This window comes from Filicampus tigris, chromosome 3, assembly GCF_054856515.1.
Source record: "Filicampus tigris isolate MCC_2025a chromosome 3, RoL_Ftig_1.0, whole genome shotgun sequence".
NCBI classification, from domain to species: domain Eukaryota; kingdom Metazoa; phylum Chordata; class Actinopteri; order Syngnathiformes; family Syngnathidae; genus Filicampus; species Filicampus tigris.
Window position 1 is genome coordinate 12,411,250 of NC_141219.1, and position 24,661 is coordinate 12,435,910.

Sequence of the window (24,661 nt, forward strand, 5' to 3'; positions counted from 1 at the left end):
ATAGTAAATATTTCTCATACACTGGCTGAATTGGTTAGAATGTGTCAAAATGAATTAAAACAGTATTTGCTATTTGCTATTTTTATGTCCAGCATTACAGATGAACAGACAGATAAACAAACAGCCACCTTCCTTTTTAGAGATGCACAAAGAAACATGAAAGAAAACATTAAATGCATCAATATATATCACAAACAAAAATAATATAAAGTCTTGGGGGTTTACAAGCGCATCTCTCCGTTGTCTGAGTAAAAGATATACGTTTGACGGTTCAGTTTTTCTTTTAGATGGACATCGCTTTTCTTCTTCCATCCGCTATAACCGAGCTGTCACACCCATTATTGTTTCTTAATGCAGTCACATTGGCTGCATATACAGCCTGGAGTAAGCTAATTATTCCTGGTGGATATCCTGACTTCTATTCCTGGCTATGCAATACCCTTTGGAGATTAAAGTTACTGGCCTTTTGGTCGAGGAGTAAACAACATCGCACAGGTTGTTACCATTGAAGTTTTTTGCACGCTGAGCCAACAAGCATCTTGTTTTTCTCATGAATAAGAGATTAAATAGCTTCAGGAGCTAATGAACTCGGAAGAATGCGGTAGACGGCATTTTCAGGGATGAGTTTGTCCTGATCAGCAAGTACTGGGTCCAACTTGGAAGATGCTTAACTGGCCTCAAAAATATAGGTCATACTGTAGGATGTCCAACCAGTATGCCTATTGTTTGAGTCCATTTAACAATTCATTAATTTGGCTTTTGAGAACAGTGAGTATAATTACAAAGATTTGACCATGGTCATCACATTCATCCAATTTAGAACGCAATTAGTTTCTGGACATGGATCAACTTTAAATTTGCAATTTATTTTTGGACGAGAAATAATAGAAAGTCAAACTGTCGATAACAGAAAATCTTTTAACCTAACATTTAAAACAACAGGTTTTAATCGTAAAAGTATAACAATAAAACATAAACACAATAAAATTGTCTTATAAGCTAAACAGTTTAAACAAATAAATAAATAAATAAAAAAACACTGCACCGAAAATTTGACCCATTTAATATTGCATGAGTTGCCACATGCTTGAATTCCTTCCATTGTAAATTCTTTGCATTTTCTTATTCTGATAAGACTGCTTCTTCCTTTGGAGTCTATGTCACAAAGAAATCAACAAGAAGTAAAAACAACAACAAACTCCAAAAGCCTTCTCTACAAAGTGAAGTACATTATATCCCTGACAATAGCCTACTTGATTCAGAAGAAATACATCACAGACTAACTGACTTTAATGTGAATGAAGACACGAATGTTTCAGAAGTGGACATTTAGCAATCCTATGTTTTCCTCTGTCCAAAGTCCTTGAAAAGAACACCGTAGCGACAGTTTCTTTTATTGTGTCATTATTGTTTGAATGAGCCGTTCTGTCCATAGCAACATCTTCCATCATCATTAGACGAATGAGGCAAGTGTATTGTAGCTCTTTGACAACCTGTACAGTAGAACGCCGTTTCAGAAGTGCACTGACCAATTACTTCTGCACGGTGGCTAATCTTAACAACTGTCTCTATTGTTGACTATCTTTAGGCAGAAAGCTCAAGAGAGGTTGTTAGTTTCATACCGCCACCTCATCATATCACACCCCTCAGGTAATAATGTGACTCTTTCATGTTATCGTGGCTCACTGCTTTCTCTTGAGGGGCAAGTAAGTACCTTGAGACAAAACAAACCGCCACGAGCATGTTGAGATTCAATCTACTGATCAATCTATTTAAGTGCAGAAGTGTAAATGACACACAATACTTACACATTAAGTGGCTGCCAAGCCGGCCACTGCGCCTTCATCTTGATGACAGTCAGGACATCATCACCCTAAAAAACAGCAAGAAACACAGGGTGAAACGATTCAGTTTCTCTGGCGAATGATTAAATTGAATCAGTGCGATTTATTAATAATGCAAAGCAATTACAGTCAGTTGTAGTGGACTGAAGTTGAAATAAAACCCTAATAAAAAACAATATTACATCACCAGAATTGCTAATGCTCTGATTTATTGAATTCCACTGCAATAAATCTGACAGGTTGCAGCAAGCATGGAAGACTAATCCTATTTCAAATTGAAGGGTTTTACTGAAGGCCCACTACTCCTGCGATGCATCTGAATTTACTGAGACTAGAGGGAGGTGATGCCACTTATCCGTCTAACCACGCTATGAACTGATGTTATCATGGCCCATCATGTCTGCACCGCTCAGCTACAAGCACAGTTTAGAACAGGGTTCATCACTAGGATGCTAACCAGGTTGCTAACAGTTTTGTGCAGAATGATTCTCTGGAATGATTGTTTTTCATCTTTACATTCACTGCTGGAGTGGATTGTATCTTGCATCGCCAAATTTACAAAATACCTGCCCTTTTGCAAAGACTTTTTATAAGTGCTTTCCTGAATGGCTTCATAATTTTTTTTTGATGAAATTGTTCATTTGGCCAGTCAGCCTGTTTATTTTGCCAATTTGATGACATTTTACACTACAAGTCAACTGTGTCAGAGTTACTTTGGAACAACAATTTTGACCACACCAGATGAGGGTGAAACAAACAGTTTGAGTAAAACTTGAAGTTTGAGCTTAGTTCAATTAAAACTAACTAAAGGGAGTTAGTGTGAATCCACTGCCTGCTTTTTGGGGTTCAAATTAAATTAACAGTAGCAGAGATAATAGTTATGCTGCACAAGATAATGCTTTGAGAGCCAACCAGGTGTGACACAAAAACACCCCGAGAGGAAATTAAGTATTCAATGCCATCAAAAGCTTTGATGATAAGGATAATTATTTTCTTCCTCTACTAGCCTGTTGCGCAATAAGCACAAATGTTAAGAGAAGATCCAATTGCTAAAAGGGACCAATTTCATGTTCTGCACTTGTGTCACACGACCTTTTCAGGTCAAGAAGTTAGCAACATGTTGTACTTTGTCATGCTCGCTTACCGCATTTACACAAGACATTAATTGCTCATCTAAATAATACAATAATACAAAAAGCTCCCTGCTTGGTAATATTGAAATGATGGACTCCAGCAAGTATTCACAGTTTTCACTTATGTCTAACATAAATGACACAATTTGTATATGTGTAATATACAGTCATATATAAACTCACTTCTACTACTTGGCACAACTTTGACATTTAATGCGTTTAATGACCTGCATCATGCAGATTTATGGACTTAATGACTCTATACAACACATCATTACCTTCTTTGCACAGTCAAGCCTCTGATCGCATTGGCCATTTAACAAGTATTACTGAGCGACTCCCTTGTTTTTATTAAAACCATTAATATCAAGAAACTGGTGGTGATAGAAATGGCATCTTATACCTCCCAGCAGTAAACATCTGGAATTAAAACAAGCATCACAATATTTCATTATAGTTGCTTTGCTTTGTATTGCTTCGTATTTTCAATAAAGAGTTACAAAAAGCGATAGTAATAAAATATTCATAAAATGTACTTCGATAACCCAATGACAATAGCCACAACAAGCAAGCCTTTCAATTCTTTTTCTACATCATTAAAGCTGCGACATTAAAATATTTATGCTACATACATGTAAGCAGGCATGGATTGTGATATATATATATATATATATATATATATATATATATATATATATATATATATATATATATATATATATATATATATATATATATATATTGACTATTACTATTTCATTTCTTTCGTTTGTCCCTGTCGGGCTGTTTACTTTGGTTTACTTCAGTTTTGAAAGACAATAAAGGCTTACTACTAATCCCATTGAATTGAATTTCTACTATCTGTTTTATTTGAAGCCTTGCATTTCTTCCCCTTCTTGTGTACAAGCCAAGTAGAAGATAGGATACAATTTCAGTGATTAGTAAGTAAGCTGACTTCACTGCTGACAGAGGCCTACAGTGATGTCCCTAGCGCTTTGTGCTGTACGGGTTTAATTATCAGCGTTTGTGAATTTGAGCCAAGTGAATACATTGCTTGGTTGCATTTCCAAAGATAGAAGCTCTGTCTGTATTATTACAGCAAGTTTTACTCGTTTAATGTTAATTTTTTTAGTACTAGAAGAATTATTTGGGTTTTGGAGCTGTTTTTAAATGTTGCTTATATTGCATAATTAACACTCTTGAAAATGTGCATCTGGTTAATATAATCTGATCTTTTTTCCACTGCATCACAAAGCAAATACATTAAGTGAATGTATTTTCTTTACTTTATCAAAGAAACATGTTTTGAGGCTGTGGGAGGAAACTTGAGTACCTGAAGATCTGGATCCATGATCCCGTGACTCTGAGACACATACTAACCACTATTTCACTGTGTTTAAAAGAGAAAATGTTGTGTCCGCTATCTGCATGAATACTTTTTAGGCTCAAGCACATTATGCATCTGCCCAACTGGGTATACATTCACACATTAATTTGTACAATAAAACAAGGATACCAGGCAAAGTAATAAAATATTATTTGTCAAGACCAGAACACTGAGTATTTTCAATCACTTATCTAAATGTACACCGGCAATCTGAAGCATGATCTTAAATTTGTGAGCAAGGCTCCATATTTTAAGATAAGCACATTTCACAACATCTTTAGCCAAACATTACATCATGTGCTGCGTAACTAAGCCAACATTCATTTTTACTGCAATTAAATGGAACCCGAAAACGCTGATAATGAATCACAATGTTTTGGACATTAAGCATCTGTGATGGATTTCAAATACAGCGAATGCCTGACTAGCCATACTCAATCAAGGCATAGTTTGCGATATTTTATTATCCCACTATACAAAAACGTTTCAAGACCAATTTAAAGCAGGGCTGCAGCCTAAAAGCCAGACAATATCACTATAAAACAGTCTAACATCATACACACAGATATAAAGACAAGACAGACAGATGCATGTGTTCCCATCATCAGTCACAAAAGCAGTGCCGGGTGGTTGTTCAGTAAGCCAACAGGGAGCCATTTTGCCTCTCAGTCTTGCTTTGAAGCGCTGCTTTAAAACATCTCAATCTAGGATTCAGAGCAAGATCAAATTGAGAATAGTTACTCTGAGCATCTGGCATGGCTGTGGCAGCTTTTACATCTGGTTAATGGATTTGTGACTGACCGGAGCCCTGCTGAGACCTTAACAGAGTCATTTTATGTGTGTGATTCAGCCAGGATAATTATCTGGATACTCGTCACTCGGCGTATATTTTAAAAGAGGGATTTAGTGAAAATCTAGCATTGCACAAGAAATATGATGGTAAATGGTCTTTCACTTGTATAGGCCTTAAGCAATACATGTGTACATTTCCATGGATGTGAATTGTGTCGAATGCACCTGAGTCCTTTATTGACACAAAGGCTGATTAAATGCATGCTTGTGCATGCATGGCCTTGCCAATGCCTACTGTGTCACATACTGCAAGTCTTCTGAGCTTACGTGTGTGTGTGTGTACTTGTCGCTGATGCAATGCACTCTTTATGCAGTCTCAGGGATCTTAGTGGTTCAAAAACAGCTAGAGGGCAAACAGACTCATCTCAAACATTTGAAGGATGATGTAAGCGGTAGGTGTACTTTTATGACCTTTGAACCCTTTTACATGCCTTCTGCATCTTTTCATGGTCCATTACATTTGAAGGGGGGAAGTGAAGAGTGTTTGAATTCCACCAATCACAGAAAACATGGATACATGTATGAGATGACATCATGTGATGTAAAAGTAGTTGGGAATCAATCAATTGATTAAGCTTGGGTATGTGTTTTGCTTCAAAAAAGCCATCACACAAATGTTAGCATATTACACCAGACCTCGGGGAAACTGACCCTTACTGTAGTTCAGCCAGCATATAGCGCCAATTACCATTTGATATTATTCACATTTTTTAAATAGTCAACTGTCAAAATTCTGTTAAGGGACACATAAAACCATCTCTGATTGTTGAATTGGTATATGTATTTGTGTTATAATATCCTTTCATTACCGTACTTGTATAACCATACCAGTGCTAGCAATGTGCCAGGTTTCAGTGCCAACCAGATAGACTTGCAGCGCGTGAGCTGTGTCACCGTGACAAGAACATTTTGTTATTGTATCACAGCTCACAATGTTAACAGAATAATTATTAGATGGAGATCTTTGGGGGGAAATGGCCTCAAAACAAGGGTTGGGCACGGGGAACGGAGTGGAACTGGGACTAGCACTTCGGCTCTCCTGGAATCGTTCAGGTTTTAAAATGTCGGTGCCACATTTCGACTCCTAATCCGTCTCGCGGAGGAAGCCGCCCTAAACAAACAAAGTACCAATAGTGCGCGTGCGGCGCGGAGCAAACGACGGACACGAGCGAAGTACAACCAATAGGAAATGTGAGTGCGCTGTGCTGGCGAGCAGCAAGTGCCGACAACGCACAGACAGCAACCGAAGACTACAGGATAATGCGGGGTGTGATAATTATGGATGTTCGACAAAGGTCAAAAGTGTGGCCGCACTTCATCAAAAAAAGACCAAGCTGCTCAGTGCAACACGCACAAAAATAATCTCGTGCAAAGGAGGTTGCACGTCTAATATGATTAAACACCTCCGCTTACATGGGGTAGCATTGTTAGAATGTTTGGTGTTTGACGCCAAAAAAAAGAAAGATAAAAAATAAGGAATCGGAATCGAGAATCGTTAGGAACTGGAATCGGAATCGCCCAACTTCAACCGATGCCCAACCCTACTCGAAACAATGCTTAATGCTTGCTCAATTAAGCAATTTATGCCTCTGGTTAGGTCATTATCAACACAGGATGGCCTAGCTGTAGCGATCAAAACACCAAGCTATATTTGCACAAGACACAAATCACTAACAAGACAGGCAGGGAGCAGAGTCCGAAAGAGAGCATGATTAGTTTTATTGACTAAATGTTGTAACTGCTAGGAAATATTGTCTTTGTTTACCAATGTTTCGTCAAGTCAGTGGGTTTTAATCAAACTGTCGTGACTAGAAGAAGATGGACACATCCACGTTGCATGACCTTGCATTTTAGAACCAAAGCAGTCCTTTGTGATGGAAATGTTTGCATTTGCTAGGTTGGGAAGGTGAGAAGTCTAAGTTCATCAAACTAATCAAAGTGTGTTACCATTACACTTGGACCAAAAATATGAAACAACACCCCTTTTTAGCTAGAGGCAGCACTTTAGAAATAAAGAGCTCAGATGTGGCCTGCTGGTTATTATGTGGCCATTGAAAAGCAGGCATGCTGCAATCACAATGCATACTTACTGAGAGAGATCAATGACTGTGACCAAAAACAAAAAGCTGAAAACGTGGTAATCTATTCATATACTTAGGCTATCATATGATATACTGGATATATGATATTGCTGTTGTGCTTTATAAATTCGATGTATTACTTATCTGATATGTACATTTGAGGCAACCTTTCTAACAGTGGAGGACTTTCATTAAAAAAAAAATGTTTTCATTAAAAAAAAAAATCAACATAACAAGGCACTTTTAATTAATTAAGGATGTTAATGGGAAAGCTGTCTTAAGCAGTGAGTTATGAGACATCCATTTACATGCATGCGATGTATGCTGTACATTAAGCAGAGTGGTATAATGTATATGCAAATAATTATGTCTTTCTAAACTTCAGTAGAATCATATGCAGGGCTGAAAACTGCTTGTATACATTAGAGGAGACACAAAAAGGATACGCGATTATCTTGGAGGGGGGAAAAAAATCAGATGGCATGAATTTCCATCCAGTCCTGACAAGTGCAGTGAACCTTCATTTGCAATGCTTGATTTAACATTTGTAATTCCCTCTTAGGCGAGTGAAGGCAGTCAAACTGGCATCATGACAAAAACAGATTTGTGGTGGTAATGTGGTTTAATAATGTCTGCTTGTTACAACAAGACGAAATAGCTTAATATTATATTCAGGTGACAAGGAAGCCATTTGTCGAGCAGAGTTGAAAATCAAGGTGTTTCCCAGTGAGAATTTAGTAGGACATCTAAAACGCTTGTGTTGAAGCCACTCTAAGTGCAATTTTCAAATCATTTAGCCTAATAGCACAAATGGTATTTTCAACCTACTCTTAACAAATCAATTAAAGAAAAACACCAATGTGCTAAAAATACCAAATTTGCTGAAAACATTCAAATAGGACTCAGGTAATTATGCTGTTAGGCTAAAAATATGCAAATATCAGTCTCTACTATTTTGAAAGGAAGGAAGGAAGGTAACATGACACAGCTATGAGAAGTTAACAGCATCAAGTATGGCAGTGCAGCTCCAAGATGGTATTGAAATGGGAGTTTAGAACATACTGAGAGGATTTTCCCACCCCACTAAAATATTTGAAGTAAAAAAAAAAAAAAAGCAATCATTAATTGGTTACTAATTTTCCCCGTTGTTCATCAAGGTTGGTTGGTAAGGCACACGTTCTTTATCTAAAGGCATATATTTATCTATTTTTACATTGACCAGCGACATTAAAGACAAAACTTGTGTCGCCTTTAAGCACCAAAAAGAACAACTGTAATTATAAACATTTAACTATTTGTTTCAAACAGAGTTTTGAACTCTATAAATACATGAGTATGCCGAAAGTAATGTTAACACTAAAAGCTGTCTAACATTTAAAGGTCAAAAAGCAGGCTAACACAAACAACACAAATTACGGCAGGTTTATTCTAAACAATTGTATAGTTTAATCTTAGACTGTGCATGACATTAAGTACTGTATGTTTTAAATATCCCAAAACATGAAGCTGTCACGCCTTTCCATCTCATGCATGTTGTTCAGTGTGTGAAATGCTAACAAATAGTTTATCAGTGTGTGCACATCTTACCAACAAAGAATGAGTACAAATAAATTTTCTATTTCAGAACCATGGCTGCCGGCTAAGAATGCCACAATGCTTGTTTGTTCTTTGTGCTGCTTTGTGTGGGGCATAAAGAAGAGCTGTGATTTATCTTTGAATGGTTAATGGAATTCTATTGTACAACCCGTGTTCATGTTTTCTTATTTCTACTTAACAAGTTGCCATTTTGGCTATATAAATCCGCTGCAAGGGGCGATGGCACCTTTTGTGAGAGTGGGTGGGTGGGTGGATCGAATATGTTGCTTCACTTGAGCAGTTCAATTTTGAATTAATCAGCACTTACAAGATGCCTGGACTATATCTGCTAGCCTTAAAACATACACGGACTTCAAACAGACACTTCTCAGGTTTGTGTTTTAATCACCCATAGATGATAATGCTTCTCTAAATTAAAAAAAAAAAAAAGAAAAAGCAATTGAAGTAGGAGATAACAGTATCACTTGATCCTGATGCAAGATCAGCGAACACCAAAAGATAAATAGTCACACAGATGTCCTCATGACTCTCCTCCTGCTTCATTGGGAAGGGACACGGATTTTCATTTGTAGCCCTTTTAAGGTCAGAACCTTAACTCAATAATCAGGGTTTTACAACACCTTCAGCAACAGATTTGGAGTGTACCCCGCCTACTGCCCCAAGACAGGCCGGGATAGGCTCCGTTCAGCACGCCCGCAACCCTTGTGAGGATAAGCGGTTTGCATAATGGATGGATGGATATTTGAGCACAAAGAGTGGAACAACACATGTGGACAGATGATAAAAATACTCGGAATATATTCTTTATCCTCTATGAAAAATTACCAATATTACCAAATCTGAGCTGGATCACAGAATTAAATCATGATGCATCAACAGTTTGTTTCACATTCTATTCAGTTATAGTTATTTTGTTAATTACTACTTTGTACATGATAGTGCAATTTTTTAGGGGTGTAACAAAAACCGATTTGAATCAAAAATCAATCCATTTAATCAACCGTATCCAATCATTACATTTTAAAATGGACTGTCCTTGAATCATATCACAACACGTGTCAAGATACGTATCATATCATCTTGTTTGAGAGATGCACACCGGGTATAAATCAGTTTCATGTTACTGATGATTTGTTGTCCCTTTGTATTTAATTAATTTGAATAATCTGGATTTTGGAGAACTTTAACATGTTGCTACATATTAATAAATGTGACAAAAGCTGCAGCCGGACCATATCAAATCAAATCGTAATCCTACTGAGTCAAATCAAATCATTCCATTTGAAAATGTAATGTTATTGAATCGTATCATACCGCATATATTGATATACGGACCAAATTGTATTTTATTGGAAAGATGCACAAGCCTCCTTGTTAAAAACATCCGTCTATTTGTGTGGGAGGCCGAAGCGGATTAAAAGGATTTCCATTCATTTCAATAGTGTTGTTAGTCACGGCTCACGGAACGAAATAAACTCGTATCCCCCAAGGCACCACCGTATAGAAAATTAGATATGGTTAAAAATGTGAATTTTCATACAGTGTATGTCAATCAGAACTATAAAAGTTGTGGAACTATTGTTCGTATCAGCGAGGTCATGGGCACAGATAGCACTGGGGCTGGAAGGGAAATGCCCCACTCAACCAACACCGCCTCAAAGGAGGAGTATTTCGTTAGTCAGCCTTTACAACGGAGCATAAAGTGAGCCTGATGTTGGTGTGCCATGACCAACAGTGCCTTCAATTTGTTCATGAATGTTGGCATTTCCAAGCTCCAAGATAGAATTTTAATCAGAATCATTCCCCCTGAAGTGGAGGCTCAAACTCAAAAAAATCGGATGAATGACACGAGTTAAACTTTTAACGTATCTGCTTATCACGTTAACCGAAGTTAGCGCGCTCAACTTTGGCATGATGTTGCTCCTGTCACGTTTCCGGGATGGAGGAGCCAAATGCAGGGAGGCAGGAGAAGCAGGGGGTACTGAAGAAAATATTTATTAACAAAAACGAGTACAAACAAATCTTGAAAAGTCCAAAACTCAAAGTAGCAAAGAAACACTAAGAAGCAAAATATAAAACCGTGAGAAACAAAACAACCTGACAACGACAATGATCCGACAAGGACAGAACAAAAACTAGGAATTTAAATACAAGCATACTGACAAACACCTGGACGAGACACACAAGGTAGGAGGGAGCTGATTGGCTAATACAAGGGGGTGGAATGCAGACAGGTGGACACAATCATTGACGAGATGGACGCAGAAATACTGAGAAAACAAAACTAAAAAAGCCCAAACATAACAGTTTCGAGCTCCAAGTTGCGACTTGCAGTGTGAAATGAACACTGTGGTAACAGTTTGAGGACATACTCAAGAAGCAGAAGCAGCTGGAGCTTTTGTCTTTTCACATCCCCCGTGGAATATCTTCCTCAGCACATCCTCATATAATCACCATGTTAATAAGATCATTAGTGCTAATTATCATGCAAATGCTGGTGTTATTTATTTTGGACGATTAATATTATTTGGAGAGCTTACTACATTGGAGCACTGGACTATGCAAATCAGCCCCAAACTAAGTAACACATCACTGGATTAAAAAGTCCTGACATCCTGTCTGTCTTTGTGGTTTAACACCCAAAAAATATGCTCAGTTTTCCCCGAAGACAAGTAGTAAACAACTCTGCAGATTTGTGAGCATTTGGCAGGACAACTAAAAGAATTTGGAACAGCCCTGAGATAGCAGAGCACTTATCCAAACTGGTCAAATATCCCTACGGATAACACAATTATCTGGAATTATTGGATGTTTTCTGCCTATAAGCCAAGGTCTAACTTGGTCTAAAGACGTCTTTTCTCTGGATGAGATGAAGCTCCTGTGATGTTGTGATCAAAGTTCTGTTCAGGCATCTCTGATCCGTTTGTCGCAGCACATTCTCCTATTAATAGACGGCCAATTGGTGCAAAATTCCAACGGGATGCAAGCTGGCTGTTATCTGCGCCTCGTGCAAAGGTTTGCACAGCCTTCAGGTGTTAATTAAATCTCCACTGACATTCCCTCATGCTGCCCTGCAGAATCGGCTGCAGTTGAATCGAGCAACGAAGCTCTCATCCCACCGATTTTCGCTCAAGAGGAGACGGTAGAATGTTTCCTGAGAGCAAAGGGAATCGGCAGAGCTTGAAGTAGGCCGGTTTGTAAGCGGCCGCTACATTTCTGGAGAGTTGGGAATTGATTTTCTGACCGCGGTCTACCTCGGTGGCGATCGCTGAGCCTTGAAGTGCAGTCTGGACGTCTGCAGTGCTGCCTGGCGCACACGCATAGAAGCGCACACACAACGCGAGGCCTTGCGCATGTGCGCAAACACACACACACACAGAGGCACACACAGACAGACAGACAGACAGACAGGCCCAGGGCAGTGAGGTATTATTCCAGAAGAATTGATCAAACGACCTTTAATGATCCAGTTTAAACTGTCTGCCACTCTCTGTGCCTTTTCCCCAATTTAATAACTTCCTTTCTATCGTCCACAATCCTTGTTCCACGGGGAGATCGATGGTCACGGACTATTTGTGGGGCAGCAAAAAGTCCTTCCTACCAATCCAGACTGAACCTTACTATGTTATTCCATCTATGTATCACACACGGGATGCCCCTTGTGAAAAGCAGTCTCTAGCACCATGCACCAGAATACATAACAGTTTAATTAAGTCCAAAGCTCACATGAGACATAAACTCTACATTACCTTGAAGAGAGAATATGCATAGCATAAACAAGCATACATTACTTTGCATGAACATATGCAAGAGCACAAATATGCAAAACGTATATATATATATATATATATATATATATATATATATATACACAATTAATGATATCATATATTTGTATCATAATTTGACCAAAAAAATCCAAAAATGCAATGTAATAAATGAAATGTTAAACTAAACTACCTCTTCATAATACAATCTAACATCCAAAGTGAGTTTACTTCAAGGTTCAAACCTTTTTTTAACCCCATAGGAAGTCCAGTTTGGTGGACTAATTTGATCCAGCCTTAAATTGTCAACCACTGTCAACTGAACAGGCACACGTGAATGATATGATTAACAGTAACATTTTTAACAGTTTTACACGTGTAAAAAGAAGTTTCAGCTATTTCTTGTAGAGCGCGTCCTCTGCGTCGGCAACGAGGTGTAGCCTATCCCAGCTGATTTCGGGCGAGAGGCTGGCTTCAATACACCCGGGACCGGCCGCCAGCCGATCGCAGGGCGCATAGACAAACAACCATGTATACTCACATTCACGCTTAAATGTGGGGCAGTGTGTAAAGGAAGACTTTTTGATGAAGTGAATGGATCATATTAGATGGTGAAAGTGTACACAATGTTGTGTTTAGTGAGTGTGCGTTTAAACTTGACCACTTAATATCCCGGCGTGAACCTTTGCAGTTGGTCATGACTTTAGGCTCCATCAAAATTACAAAAAAAAACTGAGTTGAAGGGGTGTCATTGAGCGGAAGGAGACATGGCCATGGTCCCATTTACATAAGGACAAGATAACAAGGCCGGTCATTACCGGAAACAGATTTATCAGGTCGAGCTCATGAATAAAAGATCAGAGAGATTTATAATGAAGGTTTATTGTGTTTAGTTGGCCTTGATCTTTTAAAGATCTGACAAATATTCAGAACACATCTCCTCCATATTTAAGTAGCCCGTCCTGCAGAATCAGTGTGTCTAATCTGAGATCTCTATCTGCCTGTTCTCGGATTGCTGCTGCAAGAACTTCCCAACAGACCGTTTTATTATACTGCAATTAGTGCCGAACACACCAAGTGTATGTTAAGCAGCGAGCACAGTTGCTAGCAGATGGGTTGGAAATGACATGCGGTAATCGTTTCTTTCATCTCATCACGCTCATTTACAGCATATGGCTATGTCTCTTAAAAAGTTGCCAATTTTGCACCAATAAAATGGATCCTGCTACTGTCTTCCACCCCATTTTCGTAGGTATTGCGCGTATTCAAGGATTTAAAATAGGTAAAATGTTACTAAGATTTCAGAATGAGTAAGGATAGGCATCTGACCACGTGGGAAAAATCATTCATGAGTTACCGGTATTCGTTTATTGATTTGAATGAACATTTACTTTTTGTAACTTACTTTAATTTAAGGCGTGTTTTCATGAGATACGAGTTTAATTCTTTTCTTCACCACACAATCTCATAACACTCTCATCTGAAAATGTTTTTCCCATTTGAAACAAGTGGAAATGCCTTTAATCCATTCCAAAGTACCCCCAAATTACTAACTTTGAAAAAAAAAATAGCACTTTATAATAGTGTACACTGAGTGTATGCAAGCTTCATTTTTTGCTTGAATTCCATGATTATCGTGCCGTTCCTGCTAATGTATGGGCCTTGACCTCATGAGGGCAGTATAATACAGACAGAGACATGACACGAAGGATTTTTACAACTGACTCAGCAATGACAAAAGTAATTTATTTGCAAAGGATAAAGAATATATGCGTGTGAGTGTGTATTATCTGTCAACATGTGTTGTTCCACCGTATGTGTTCAATTATCCATGGCGTAGTGGGTTATAACACCAGTGATATCCATTAGCCCACCTATGAGTATGGGACAAGGAAAACAAGACTTAACAAAGGAAATCCAATGAAAACAATGCAAAGGTTCACCGAAACACTGAACTTGACAAGATTCTCATGTGGCTGTAGAATAAAGGAACTGTTAGACCAAATTCGACTTTATTATAACCCAGGACACAATGTAGAGGAAAAGTGCACGGATTACACATAAATGCTTTATAAACAACATTTCATACGTTCTTGAGCTCCTCAAGTTTTCCGAACCCTGGACTCATTTTCCTTCTAGCTGTCGCTGGGTGCCTGTGACCTTCCTTTACCTATGATGTTCATTAGACCTGAGCAACACTAATAACTAGTCCGAAGTCCAAGTCCAAATGAAAGACCCAGCCAAAGACACACATACCTGAAATCATACTCCAACCCGAAAACTGACATACAAATACATACATGGGAATCTACTGGATTGGAAGCAAAATACCTTTTAATGAGAAAAACATATTATTTATTATAGTCTACATAAAAAAAGAAACAACACGTGAATGTTAAATGTGCCAACGTTGCACATGTTGGCTCCCTCATCCGTTTCAAATTGTACTCGCCTCTGGCTGCACTGCTCGATTTGAGTGACTATAATGACCGTCCTGGGATCCAAAGCATGCACGTAGGCTTTTGGAGTGCTTTGTTATACTAAACAGGAATATCTGCAGGGCTCATGAGGCAAGTTAGCACAGTAGTCTTCCAGCTCAGATAAAATAATTATTCCATCCCGTGTCTCGTTTTCTTTTCTTTTTTTTAATAGACAAACAATGATGGCAGCCTTAAACCACAGACAGAAGTTCACTTTCAAGCAATCCTTCAACATTTTAACCTTCAGAGAGACATCATCCTGGAATGGGCAACTTTGTGTCATTGACAATGCAACATTGCACTTTGACTGCAAGTTCTAAGTCTCATATTTAAATGTTTGGACTTTTTATGCAAAGCACTGAACATACTTCCAAATAGTTTTAGTTGTAACTGAGTGTTCCTACTACTATATTACTGAACAGGAATAAAACAAGACTTCAAAACAATGTGAGGTTGGTCACTCATGCTTCCCTTAGTTTACTCTCCTTACAGGTGAGGAGAGAAATGTAAAGTACCTGTATAATATCACCATTGTCTGTCCACATAGGAGCAATATGATACACTAGGGATGCACATTGTAGTGCTCTTGTGAAACTACACCATCAGTGTACAAGCACAAACAAAACATAAACATCAGCTCACTGACAGTTAAGGGCCCAAAGGAAGCTTTTTATTGTATTTCTGTCTTATGAACAGCGAAACAATTCTTTACATGTTTTCTCAGTCCAAATAAGGTGCACATTGTTGAAAGAGTGGCAACTAGCAGAACAATTTTGTCTGATGAAAAACTGGCAAGACAGGCGATGAAGATGTAGCAAGAGAGGCAGCCTATATGATAGGCTAAAGGCTAGAGATACATGTTCACCGCTTCCTAGCCTGTTGCTAGCCAACGTCCACTCGCCGAACAATAAGGATAAGATGAGAGCGAGGATTAGCACCCAACGTGAAATCAAGGATTGCTGTGCTCTGAAACCTGGATAAATAACAAAGCGTCCAACTCAGCTACCCAGCTTTAGATGCACTCCATCTACCGCGTAAACCGCACAGCTACCTCGGCAAAAACAAAGGTGGGGAAACGTGCGTTTTCATCAACAACAGATGGTGTGCGGACGTTCAGGTGATGGAGAAATACTGCTGGAACGACATCCGTAGCTTATGGTAAAGTGCTGCCCATTTTTTTTACCAAGAGAATTCAGAGCTGCTCTTCATGTTGCGCTAGCTTGACCGCATTGCGTCACTGATAATCACGAGACTACGCACCCAAACGCCGTGTTTATTGCAGCGGGAGACTTCAACCACTGTAACCTCAGAGCTGCTCTTCCAAAATACCACCACCGTGTGACAAGTCCAGCAAGGGGAACTAACACACTGGACCGAGTTTATGTGAAGGATGCCTATAAGGCTGTGCCCAGTCACCAATTGTGGCTGACTACTTATCCGTGTTGCTCTTGTCCACCTACAGGCAGCTCCTCAAGCAGAACCCCCCAGTAAACAAAACTGTTACAGTTTGAAATTAGCAACTGATTATGCACTTCTGAACAGCTTTAATACAACAAACTGGGATGTGTTTAAGATTGCCGCTGTAATTAAGTATGGTGGTGCTCTGTACAGTAAGAGGAATATGCCTGCGTCGACACATTACACCAGCACATGCAGCAACAACTACTAGAGCCATTGTTTACACTGTGCAATACCTCTGCAACCTGCAACACATGAAGAGTCGAATACACCTGTATCCTTGCACATTATATACATATTTTTCTTTTTGCACAAGCTAGTGTATTACTACTACCAAACACAAATGCAATGTTCTTTTTGTTCGTATGTACATTGCCTAAACATTGCATGTACTTTTTAATTTGGAATGGATTATTTGTATTTACGGTGGAAGGTCAAACAAATTTGCAGGTTGTCAAGAGGCTTATTATGTTTGACTTTGGAGTCCTATATGTGTAAATTGTTTTGTTTGGACAGTATGGAAAATATGCTCCTTAGTGCCACCCAACAGTAGTTCTTACTAACCACGGAAATTATTTTTAATGGACAGACACAACGTCCCTATATGTACTCAGTATTCAATAATTTAATTATTCTACAATTTCTGTTTAGTTTCCATCCTAAGCCAGACCCATTCTGCGTTCCACCTGTGGATCTGAACTTAATGGAGGAAGTCGACGTCTGCATTTTGCAATCACTGTCGCATGTTGCGAGAGGAAATGGGAGATTTCATAGTCCACATGAGGTCTTAGGTGTCTGGTCTTTGGAGAGAGTCTCATTAGACTTCTCATTACAGATTCAGCAAGCTCCTGTAATGACTGCTCACATTTACAAATCGCCTCAGACATGAAAGGGGGTATGACAGCCACGTACACAGGCAATCTCATTGCTGCCAAGTCCTCTGATTAGAGTCTTTGAACAATAATGCATGTCTATGGAGGTTTGTAAGCTGGGACAATTAAAAAAAATCCCCCCATGTAAATCACCTAGTAATGTGACATTACTGCATCCTACTGTACGATATGTATTTGACATACATTACTGTCAATGGGATATATTAAATCAATTCAAATGTGAGCAGCATCTCTGGTGGATAGCTGCTGTGAATTAAATTGAAGTCACAATTGTCTGCTATGTTCAGTGGAAATCGCAGCACAGAGGCATGATTGCTCACTTGGATTGCAGAGAATGTGATAGGTAGGCTAAATGTAAGAGGGTGCTGGCATGCGACGTTATATTTATTACCAGGCCATCACATTATAGTATACGCTTTAAATGAGCGGGCCAAGCTCGTATGCCGGAAATAGAATTCTTGCACTTAGGGAAATTGTCTTTCGTAGAGTAAAATCTAAAGAAACGTGTGTATCTCATTTGTATTTTATTATCATAGTCAGTCAGGCCCCAGGCTATAGTATTAGATATATAAGTAATACTGTACATGCAGAAGTGAAGACTAGGCAAATAGTATGGCCAACAGCCTTCTTCCAGCACTACTGGGAAACTACTGAATTAAAAGACTTTAATCAAGCCTTCTGTCTAGTAGACGTGTATGTCTGTACTTGTGTGTGTTTTGTATGTGTGTGTGTGTGTATTTGCACTCTTTGCGTGTCTGCACTCTGATTCGCACGGCCCATGGCTGGAATGAAGCATGGCTATGAATATCAATTTTGCACTCATCATTGACTGCACCACCACTACCGACCATGCGACCACCCAACCCATCCGGACGGCACACCTGACACAAAAGCCAATCAGCTTGTGTGTGTCAGCATTCGCAGCCTATAACAGCAGCTTATAGTGCTATCAATTCTTTAATTCCAATTACAACTCATAAGGATATGTCTTAAATCTAACAATCTAATTATTTGTAATTCATTTTAAAACGTTACAACTTAAATCAAATCTATCAGACACGGTAATATAGCTAAACTATTTCTTTGTCAAGCCACATGTTTGCATGACGAAATTCAGAGGACTCCTTATTTTAAAAATATTAATGGTTTAAGTATTAATGATTAACAATTAAAAATCATTTAAATAAACACTCAACTGTACAATAAACTTGTGAGTCCCGTGAAATGCAGTGGATCCAACCCAGTAAGGTCAAAAATGAAAATTCCTCAAAGATAACACACACTCACTTTTTGTATATTCATTTCTTCTCTACTGTGTACTGAGCAAAGGTGGCTATGGTATCCAATAACTATGGTAAGAGAAAGTCTACTGTACAATAATATGACTCATGTAAAAGTGAAAAGTAGTTCTCCAAATAATGTGGGAAAATTACTACTCAGCTCCTGAATAACTAGTGAATAACTTCAGATTTTTTCCTTTTTTAATCAGAGCATGAACACCAACTACATAAAAATTTCAAATTATTCACACAATTATGCCTTACTCCTACTTAAAGCATTGAATTAAAAGAGCATTGAAAATGGTTGATTGTGCAATGGCTACTTTCAGGTTATGAATAATAGCACAGAATTCTCAAATATCGAACCAATCAGCATTTGCAGTATTTGGCTCTAGTGTCTAATCATCAGTCTGCAATCATCATACAACAGTAACATTTCTCCTGACTACCCCACCAACGCAGCACTTTTAAAAGTAGGTACAGACCATACAGCGAAAAAGGTCACGTTTCTTTTCTATCAATTCAGTTTATTTTCTACAATAAAACTGGGCCAGAGATTGTCAAATCCAAACTCCCCATTGCGCTCCCCATTTAAATATGGCGCCTAATCACCTCCTTTACATTGTTTGAAAGAAAAGTAATAGCAGCCGGCAAGTCAGCACTGGCAGAGACCGCACTGCACACTGCACTCTCATTATCTGCTGTGACTTCAGGTCTTCCATATTAGCCAACAATAAGCACTCTGCAGGACCATCTGCTTTGCCAGCTCCAGTTATTTTAGAACTGGGTGGGAGAGACAGCCGCGGAGAGCAGGGAAAGGAGAAAGAACATAACGTGCTATTTGTGGAGATAATAAAAAGACACGAGGCCAAGAAAGGAGAGTATACAAGACTTGAAAATGCATGCAGACCTCGACTATAAAAGTGGTCCTTGAGCCCCATCAAGGAAAATAACTGCCAGTCCTTGTTACGTCCAAAGTCAAGATGCCCAGTCATGAATTTCATCAATGGCTGTCTGATTTGAAAACATTTATGCTGAGTGTACCCTTTTGTAATATTCAAAAGACCTTTCATCAAAGATATTCTCTTGATATCCATTGGGTTGGGTAACCCTAACCCTAACCCACCCACAGGTGGAGGTTAAGAATAGCATACCGGAGCTGTTTCAATGATCTAACCAGTCTGGGCAACAGTGTCACACTAATTCAATACTGACTTCAGATACAGCAGGTTTAGCACCAAGCAAATCAATAGCTGAACCTGAACCAAATATATGTAATATTGTAGAGGAATTTAAATAAAGTTTATGGAAACGTTTGGACACAATTCCTAATTACTGGCTCAGTGCTTTGGACAATTTCTCCCAAAATCGAAATGTTATGCTCTCATCTTTGCGTGAACAGTTTGCAGGAGGCACTTTCCTGTTGTCAGCGCACAACGCAAGATTCGTAAAGGCCTGCTTGTATAAGCTTGGTGTGGAAACACTTCAAAGCCTTGACCCCAACCCTATCTCAATGGTCAATGGCATTTGACCTCTCAAATCTTATTCTGGGTGAGTAGAAGAAAACATATCCCACTGACAGCCTGCCACATTTTGTATCAATTATTCTTAGAGTGGAAGCTATCATAGCCGTAAGAGTAGACTACTGTACATTTTTCCATTATCACTTTTTGTACAGCTGTCTCAATATTTTTGTCATGAAAAAAAAAAACATACCTTTCGTCTGATCTCCTCCTCCATTTTGATGGGGCATCCAAGTTCAGCAACCTGTCTGACCCCATCACTGGCCAAGCCTCCATATTCCCACAGCACATAGTTCTTCGAGTGGGATGCGCCAATAATGGCCGACCAGTGATTGGCACGACCTGTTAAGAAGGTCATCTCATTAGCTGAGCATACAGACACGGGGTCTGTCCCTAGCTATTCTCCATGCATGCTGGGCCACAACTCAAGAAACAAGATTTGTTCAGTTTTATGCCTCTGCAACGGTCATAGTAGTACTAGTCACCCTTACAGCATGGGCTTTTCCATTTACTCAATTACGTGACATCAGGATATGTTCCTTGTTGTAGTTGGTAGCAGACCAGATTTCTTCTTTTCCCAGGTTAGTCTACTTTTAGCATCGTAAGTAATGATCCAACGTGAATTCAACAACTCAGTTGGCATGTATTATTTATTCATTTCATCATCAACACGTTTCTCCCACATTCTTACATGGTCTCTTACTCCATAATGTCATTGGGTACATCACGTTAATTTGTCTGTGCTACATTTCGTCGTGACATCTACTGAGTCATTAGACATAGCATCATCATTTGACCAGACATTTTTTTCAGACATGCCTATGCATTAGTGTCTTGCAAAAACGATTGTCGTACGTATTACAATCAAGCATATCACAGTACCTGCAAGAATCAAGGCCATTGACCCACACACCTCACAACTGTCCACTTTTTTTTTTTTTTTAAACCCAAATATGGTCTAGTAAAGGCTGCTAGTTTCTGCCTCTCTTTTCATATGGCTGAGCGCTGCACATTTCCCCGCCATTCACTTATGGTACTTCTAAATGTTGCATATTTTGAAAAAAAGTACCAACAGATGTAGCTTTTATCATGCCATGACCATCCTCTTCTAATCTTAATGGTATTCACCTTTCAGGTCAAATCTGTTATTATTTACAGAAGGCTCTAATTTAGGCCAATCAGTCCATATATTATTTGTAGAAATCTGATTTCCAATCAAATAGTTAGGGTGTGACACCGCAAACGTTGCATTTATGACAAGTTCTGTTCACTGACAGCATACTGGTAATGAATTAAATATAGAGCGAATGGAGAGCGAAAAGTTCTGATATTGAAAGTGACAGTTGATTAACTTACTTTGTTAATTTGTAACTAGCACTTTCACACAGTATTACCGGCGATAGTACCGGTTCCATGCTAAGTTAGCATGAATAGTTCAGTGCTGTTAGCTTAGCGAATGCTGTGATTTCATGTCCATAAGTAGGACTCATATTGGTTCACCTTTGCTGTGTCTGATATATATTCATCATGTGCCTTTTGCATTTGTAGTCACTGTTGAAATCAAGTAATCAGTAAAGTAACCGTTACTTTTCAAAGGAGTAATCAGATTACTCGTTCAAAGTAACTGTGGCAAAACTGGTAGTGGTTCAGGTTTCACTTATTGAGGCTGTGAGTGTGCGTGTGAATGGTTGTCTGACTCGATATGTGTGCTGTTCTTGACCTACGAGCAGTCCAAAGTGTAGTCTGGCTTTCACCCAAGTCCGCTTTAATAGGCTCCAGGTCTGTGCTACCGTGAAAAGGATAAGCATTATAGAAAATGGATGGACATTCTCAGTTGGGCTACTGCAATTCTTCACTTTTGTCATGTGCATGTAAAATTAATGGCTCAGATTGCAAAACATTCTTTTTATTTGAGGTATTTCGACATACTCTACTAAATATGTCACCTTGTAAGCAAAAGGATTCGTAACTGTTCACGGTTTGCGCTTGCTACTTTAAGTGTCAGCTAAGTTAGCCTCCAGCAATCCTTTACAGGATGAGCAGTATTGCAAATGGATGAGACTTGTCCATCTGGGATATATTCTTAACGTACGTCAAGTTCCCACTGCTGCAGGTTCCTATTGTCCTTTGAGCGCATTCACATGCTTTGGGGTTTTAATTCACTTCAGTTGGTGGGTCTTCAACTACGCGTGGCATTTCTAATGATATGTAACCAAACTGGTACTGCTATGGGTATGGGTTAATACAGACCTCAAATAGTGGAGTGGGCCCCCTAGTGGGGCACACTGTGATGCCGGCCGGGGGGGTCTGTTGACGCCGGGGTACATGCTTTTTATATTCTTACTAGAATGAGTTATAATTGCACATCCACTACAGTAGTTGGCAGTGGCAATCACATTGTATTTTTTTTTTATTTCAGGCAATTTGATGCATTTCAAATTTTTGCTGTTAATAACAATGGTAATAACGTTATTCTCTGTTGTAAGTTGATTTTAATAATAATAATAAGGATAAAATGTTCTGCCGAGGTGTACTTATAACAATTTCTTAGAAAATGATACTGTTTATAGTCAAGGCAAAGAGTTGAAGGGGTGCAAAATGTTTTATTGTTCCTAATGGGGGCGTAATAGAAAATAATTGTTGCAAAGCACTGGGTTAATGGGAAGCCTTTATGTAGCCCCGGCTCCGAGCACTTTTTGTTGCTTCACGTCAGCACGTGGATGGGGAAGACTGCTATGCAAGGTGGTAAGTTACACATTATGCAAATTTACACAAATTGACTCACTCAGTAGCAGTTTAGTGCTTGCAGCAAACCATTTGAAGGATTTCCTTGTAGATTGTTTGGTGACGTTTAACCCTTATTCTTAGCACTACCTCATGAGTTGTTGATTTAAGAATATATGAATTTGTATTTCATCAGGCTTGGCCCAAATTTGGAACCTGAACACCGTCGCCACGAGCACACATTGACAGTCGTGATGGTAGCTAATGGATCTTGAGATATATCAAATGTTAAATTCATGGTTTTAACAAGTGGTTCTTTCACACACACTGGCATTAAAGAATGGATTTCTACTGAGTCTTTAGAAAAACAAAAGAGTATTTCTGGAGCACTGAAACCACCGTTTGAGAATGTGATTTTTTCAGAATTTGTTTTATTAACTAAATTAAATAATACCTTCAGAAAACTCTACATCAGATTAATTAATTGCGCACCTGCACTTGTAATCCAATTCCATTCAATTTGCAGATATGTGGCAGCTGGGCCATTAGCATAAGTAAACACCCTCCCAGCACGTAAAAGCAGATAGCATGGTAGCGTGTAAAGAAAACACACAAAAGGGAGATGTGAGAAATTAAAATGCCTGAATGAAAAACTAGAGCACAGAGGAAAAAATCTGTCTTTTTGAAGTGGCTGTACTGCTTCAGGGAAGTGAAGCTTTCTGCTGTGCCAATAGGGTTCATGTCAATTTACTGCCTGTTCACAATTTCCCCATAAAGAACTTGGTAATAGGTGCACCTAATAAAACTAATTGTGAGATACATGTGAGAATGCGTTCCATACCGACTAGTCTCTCTTTTAGAGAGTGAATTAGGGTTCGCTTCGATCTGAGGGTTACTCCACTCCCAACAGTGTATTGATCCGCTTTTAACGAGAGGCGCGGTAATCCCTGAATACATTCACATCCTGATAGTAAGGCACAAGGTTATGAACACACACACACACACATCTTAGGCTGGCAAGCTTGCAGTTTTTGAGCGGACTCATGATCAAGATGATAAAACAGAGGCGACATGATGAAGAGCAGATTAGTTTTCGCTTACGTGGGTAGTCTTTGGGATGAATCTTCTCTGACCAGTTCCCATAGAAGGTGACTCTGTACTTGGCCGTTCCACAGGCACAGCATTCAAGCAGTGGTTTATCTGTAGCATCTCCATACAGGGATTCTGCATTCAAATGAGGAATTGGAAAAACGTCGAGGAAGCAAGAATGACGGGCACTCAGCGAGACCATTATACTTGATACAGGAAATTGGTAATTTAAGTACTATACATGGGAAGCCAGAGGAAGGGAAAAGTTGGGCGTGAGAAAAGGAGCTATATTGTTTTTGCAGTATAGCATCCAATGTCACACATCTCCATGGGGTCAATCCCAATTATAGTCATTCACGCCAAAGCCCAACGGCTGAGTGGAACATCATCAAAAGCAAGACTGAAGCAGAGTGAAATGCGGAGCCAAAGTGAATTCCCGCAGGTACACTGAAGCATCCAGGAACTGGCGGGGAATCCTACCTTTCTCGCACATCTTCTTAGTGAGTGAGCCTTCATCCTGGAAATAGATAATCCTCTTCTGCACAATGCTTGCC

The 24,661-nt window shown here is 39.1% G+C and overlaps 1 protein-coding gene and 1 long non-coding RNA gene across 4 annotated transcripts in view; one reads left to right on the plus strand and one right to left on the minus strand.

Annotated features, from left to right (window-relative positions):
• LOC147149930 (uncharacterized) overlaps nt 1-24,661 on the plus strand; it is a 408,789-nt gene that overhangs the window by 327,585 nt on the left and 56,543 nt on the right. The gene's annotated exons all lie outside the window — the stretch shown is intronic.
• spon1a (spondin 1a) overlaps nt 1-24,661 on the minus strand; it is a 60,540-nt gene that overhangs the window by 17,182 nt on the left and 18,697 nt on the right. For both annotated transcript variants that reach the window (XM_086026717.1, XM_086026716.1), the window contains exons 4-7: nt 24,588-24,661; nt 24,120-24,242; nt 20,488-20,636; nt 1,809-1,873 (exon numbers count right to left, since the gene is read on the minus strand). In XM_086026717.1, coding sequence (XP_085882843.1) covers nt 1,809-1,873; nt 20,488-20,636; nt 24,120-24,242; nt 24,588-24,661 — 411 coding nt within the window. The remainder of the gene's footprint in view (nt 1-1,808; nt 1,874-20,487; nt 20,637-24,119; nt 24,243-24,587) is intronic.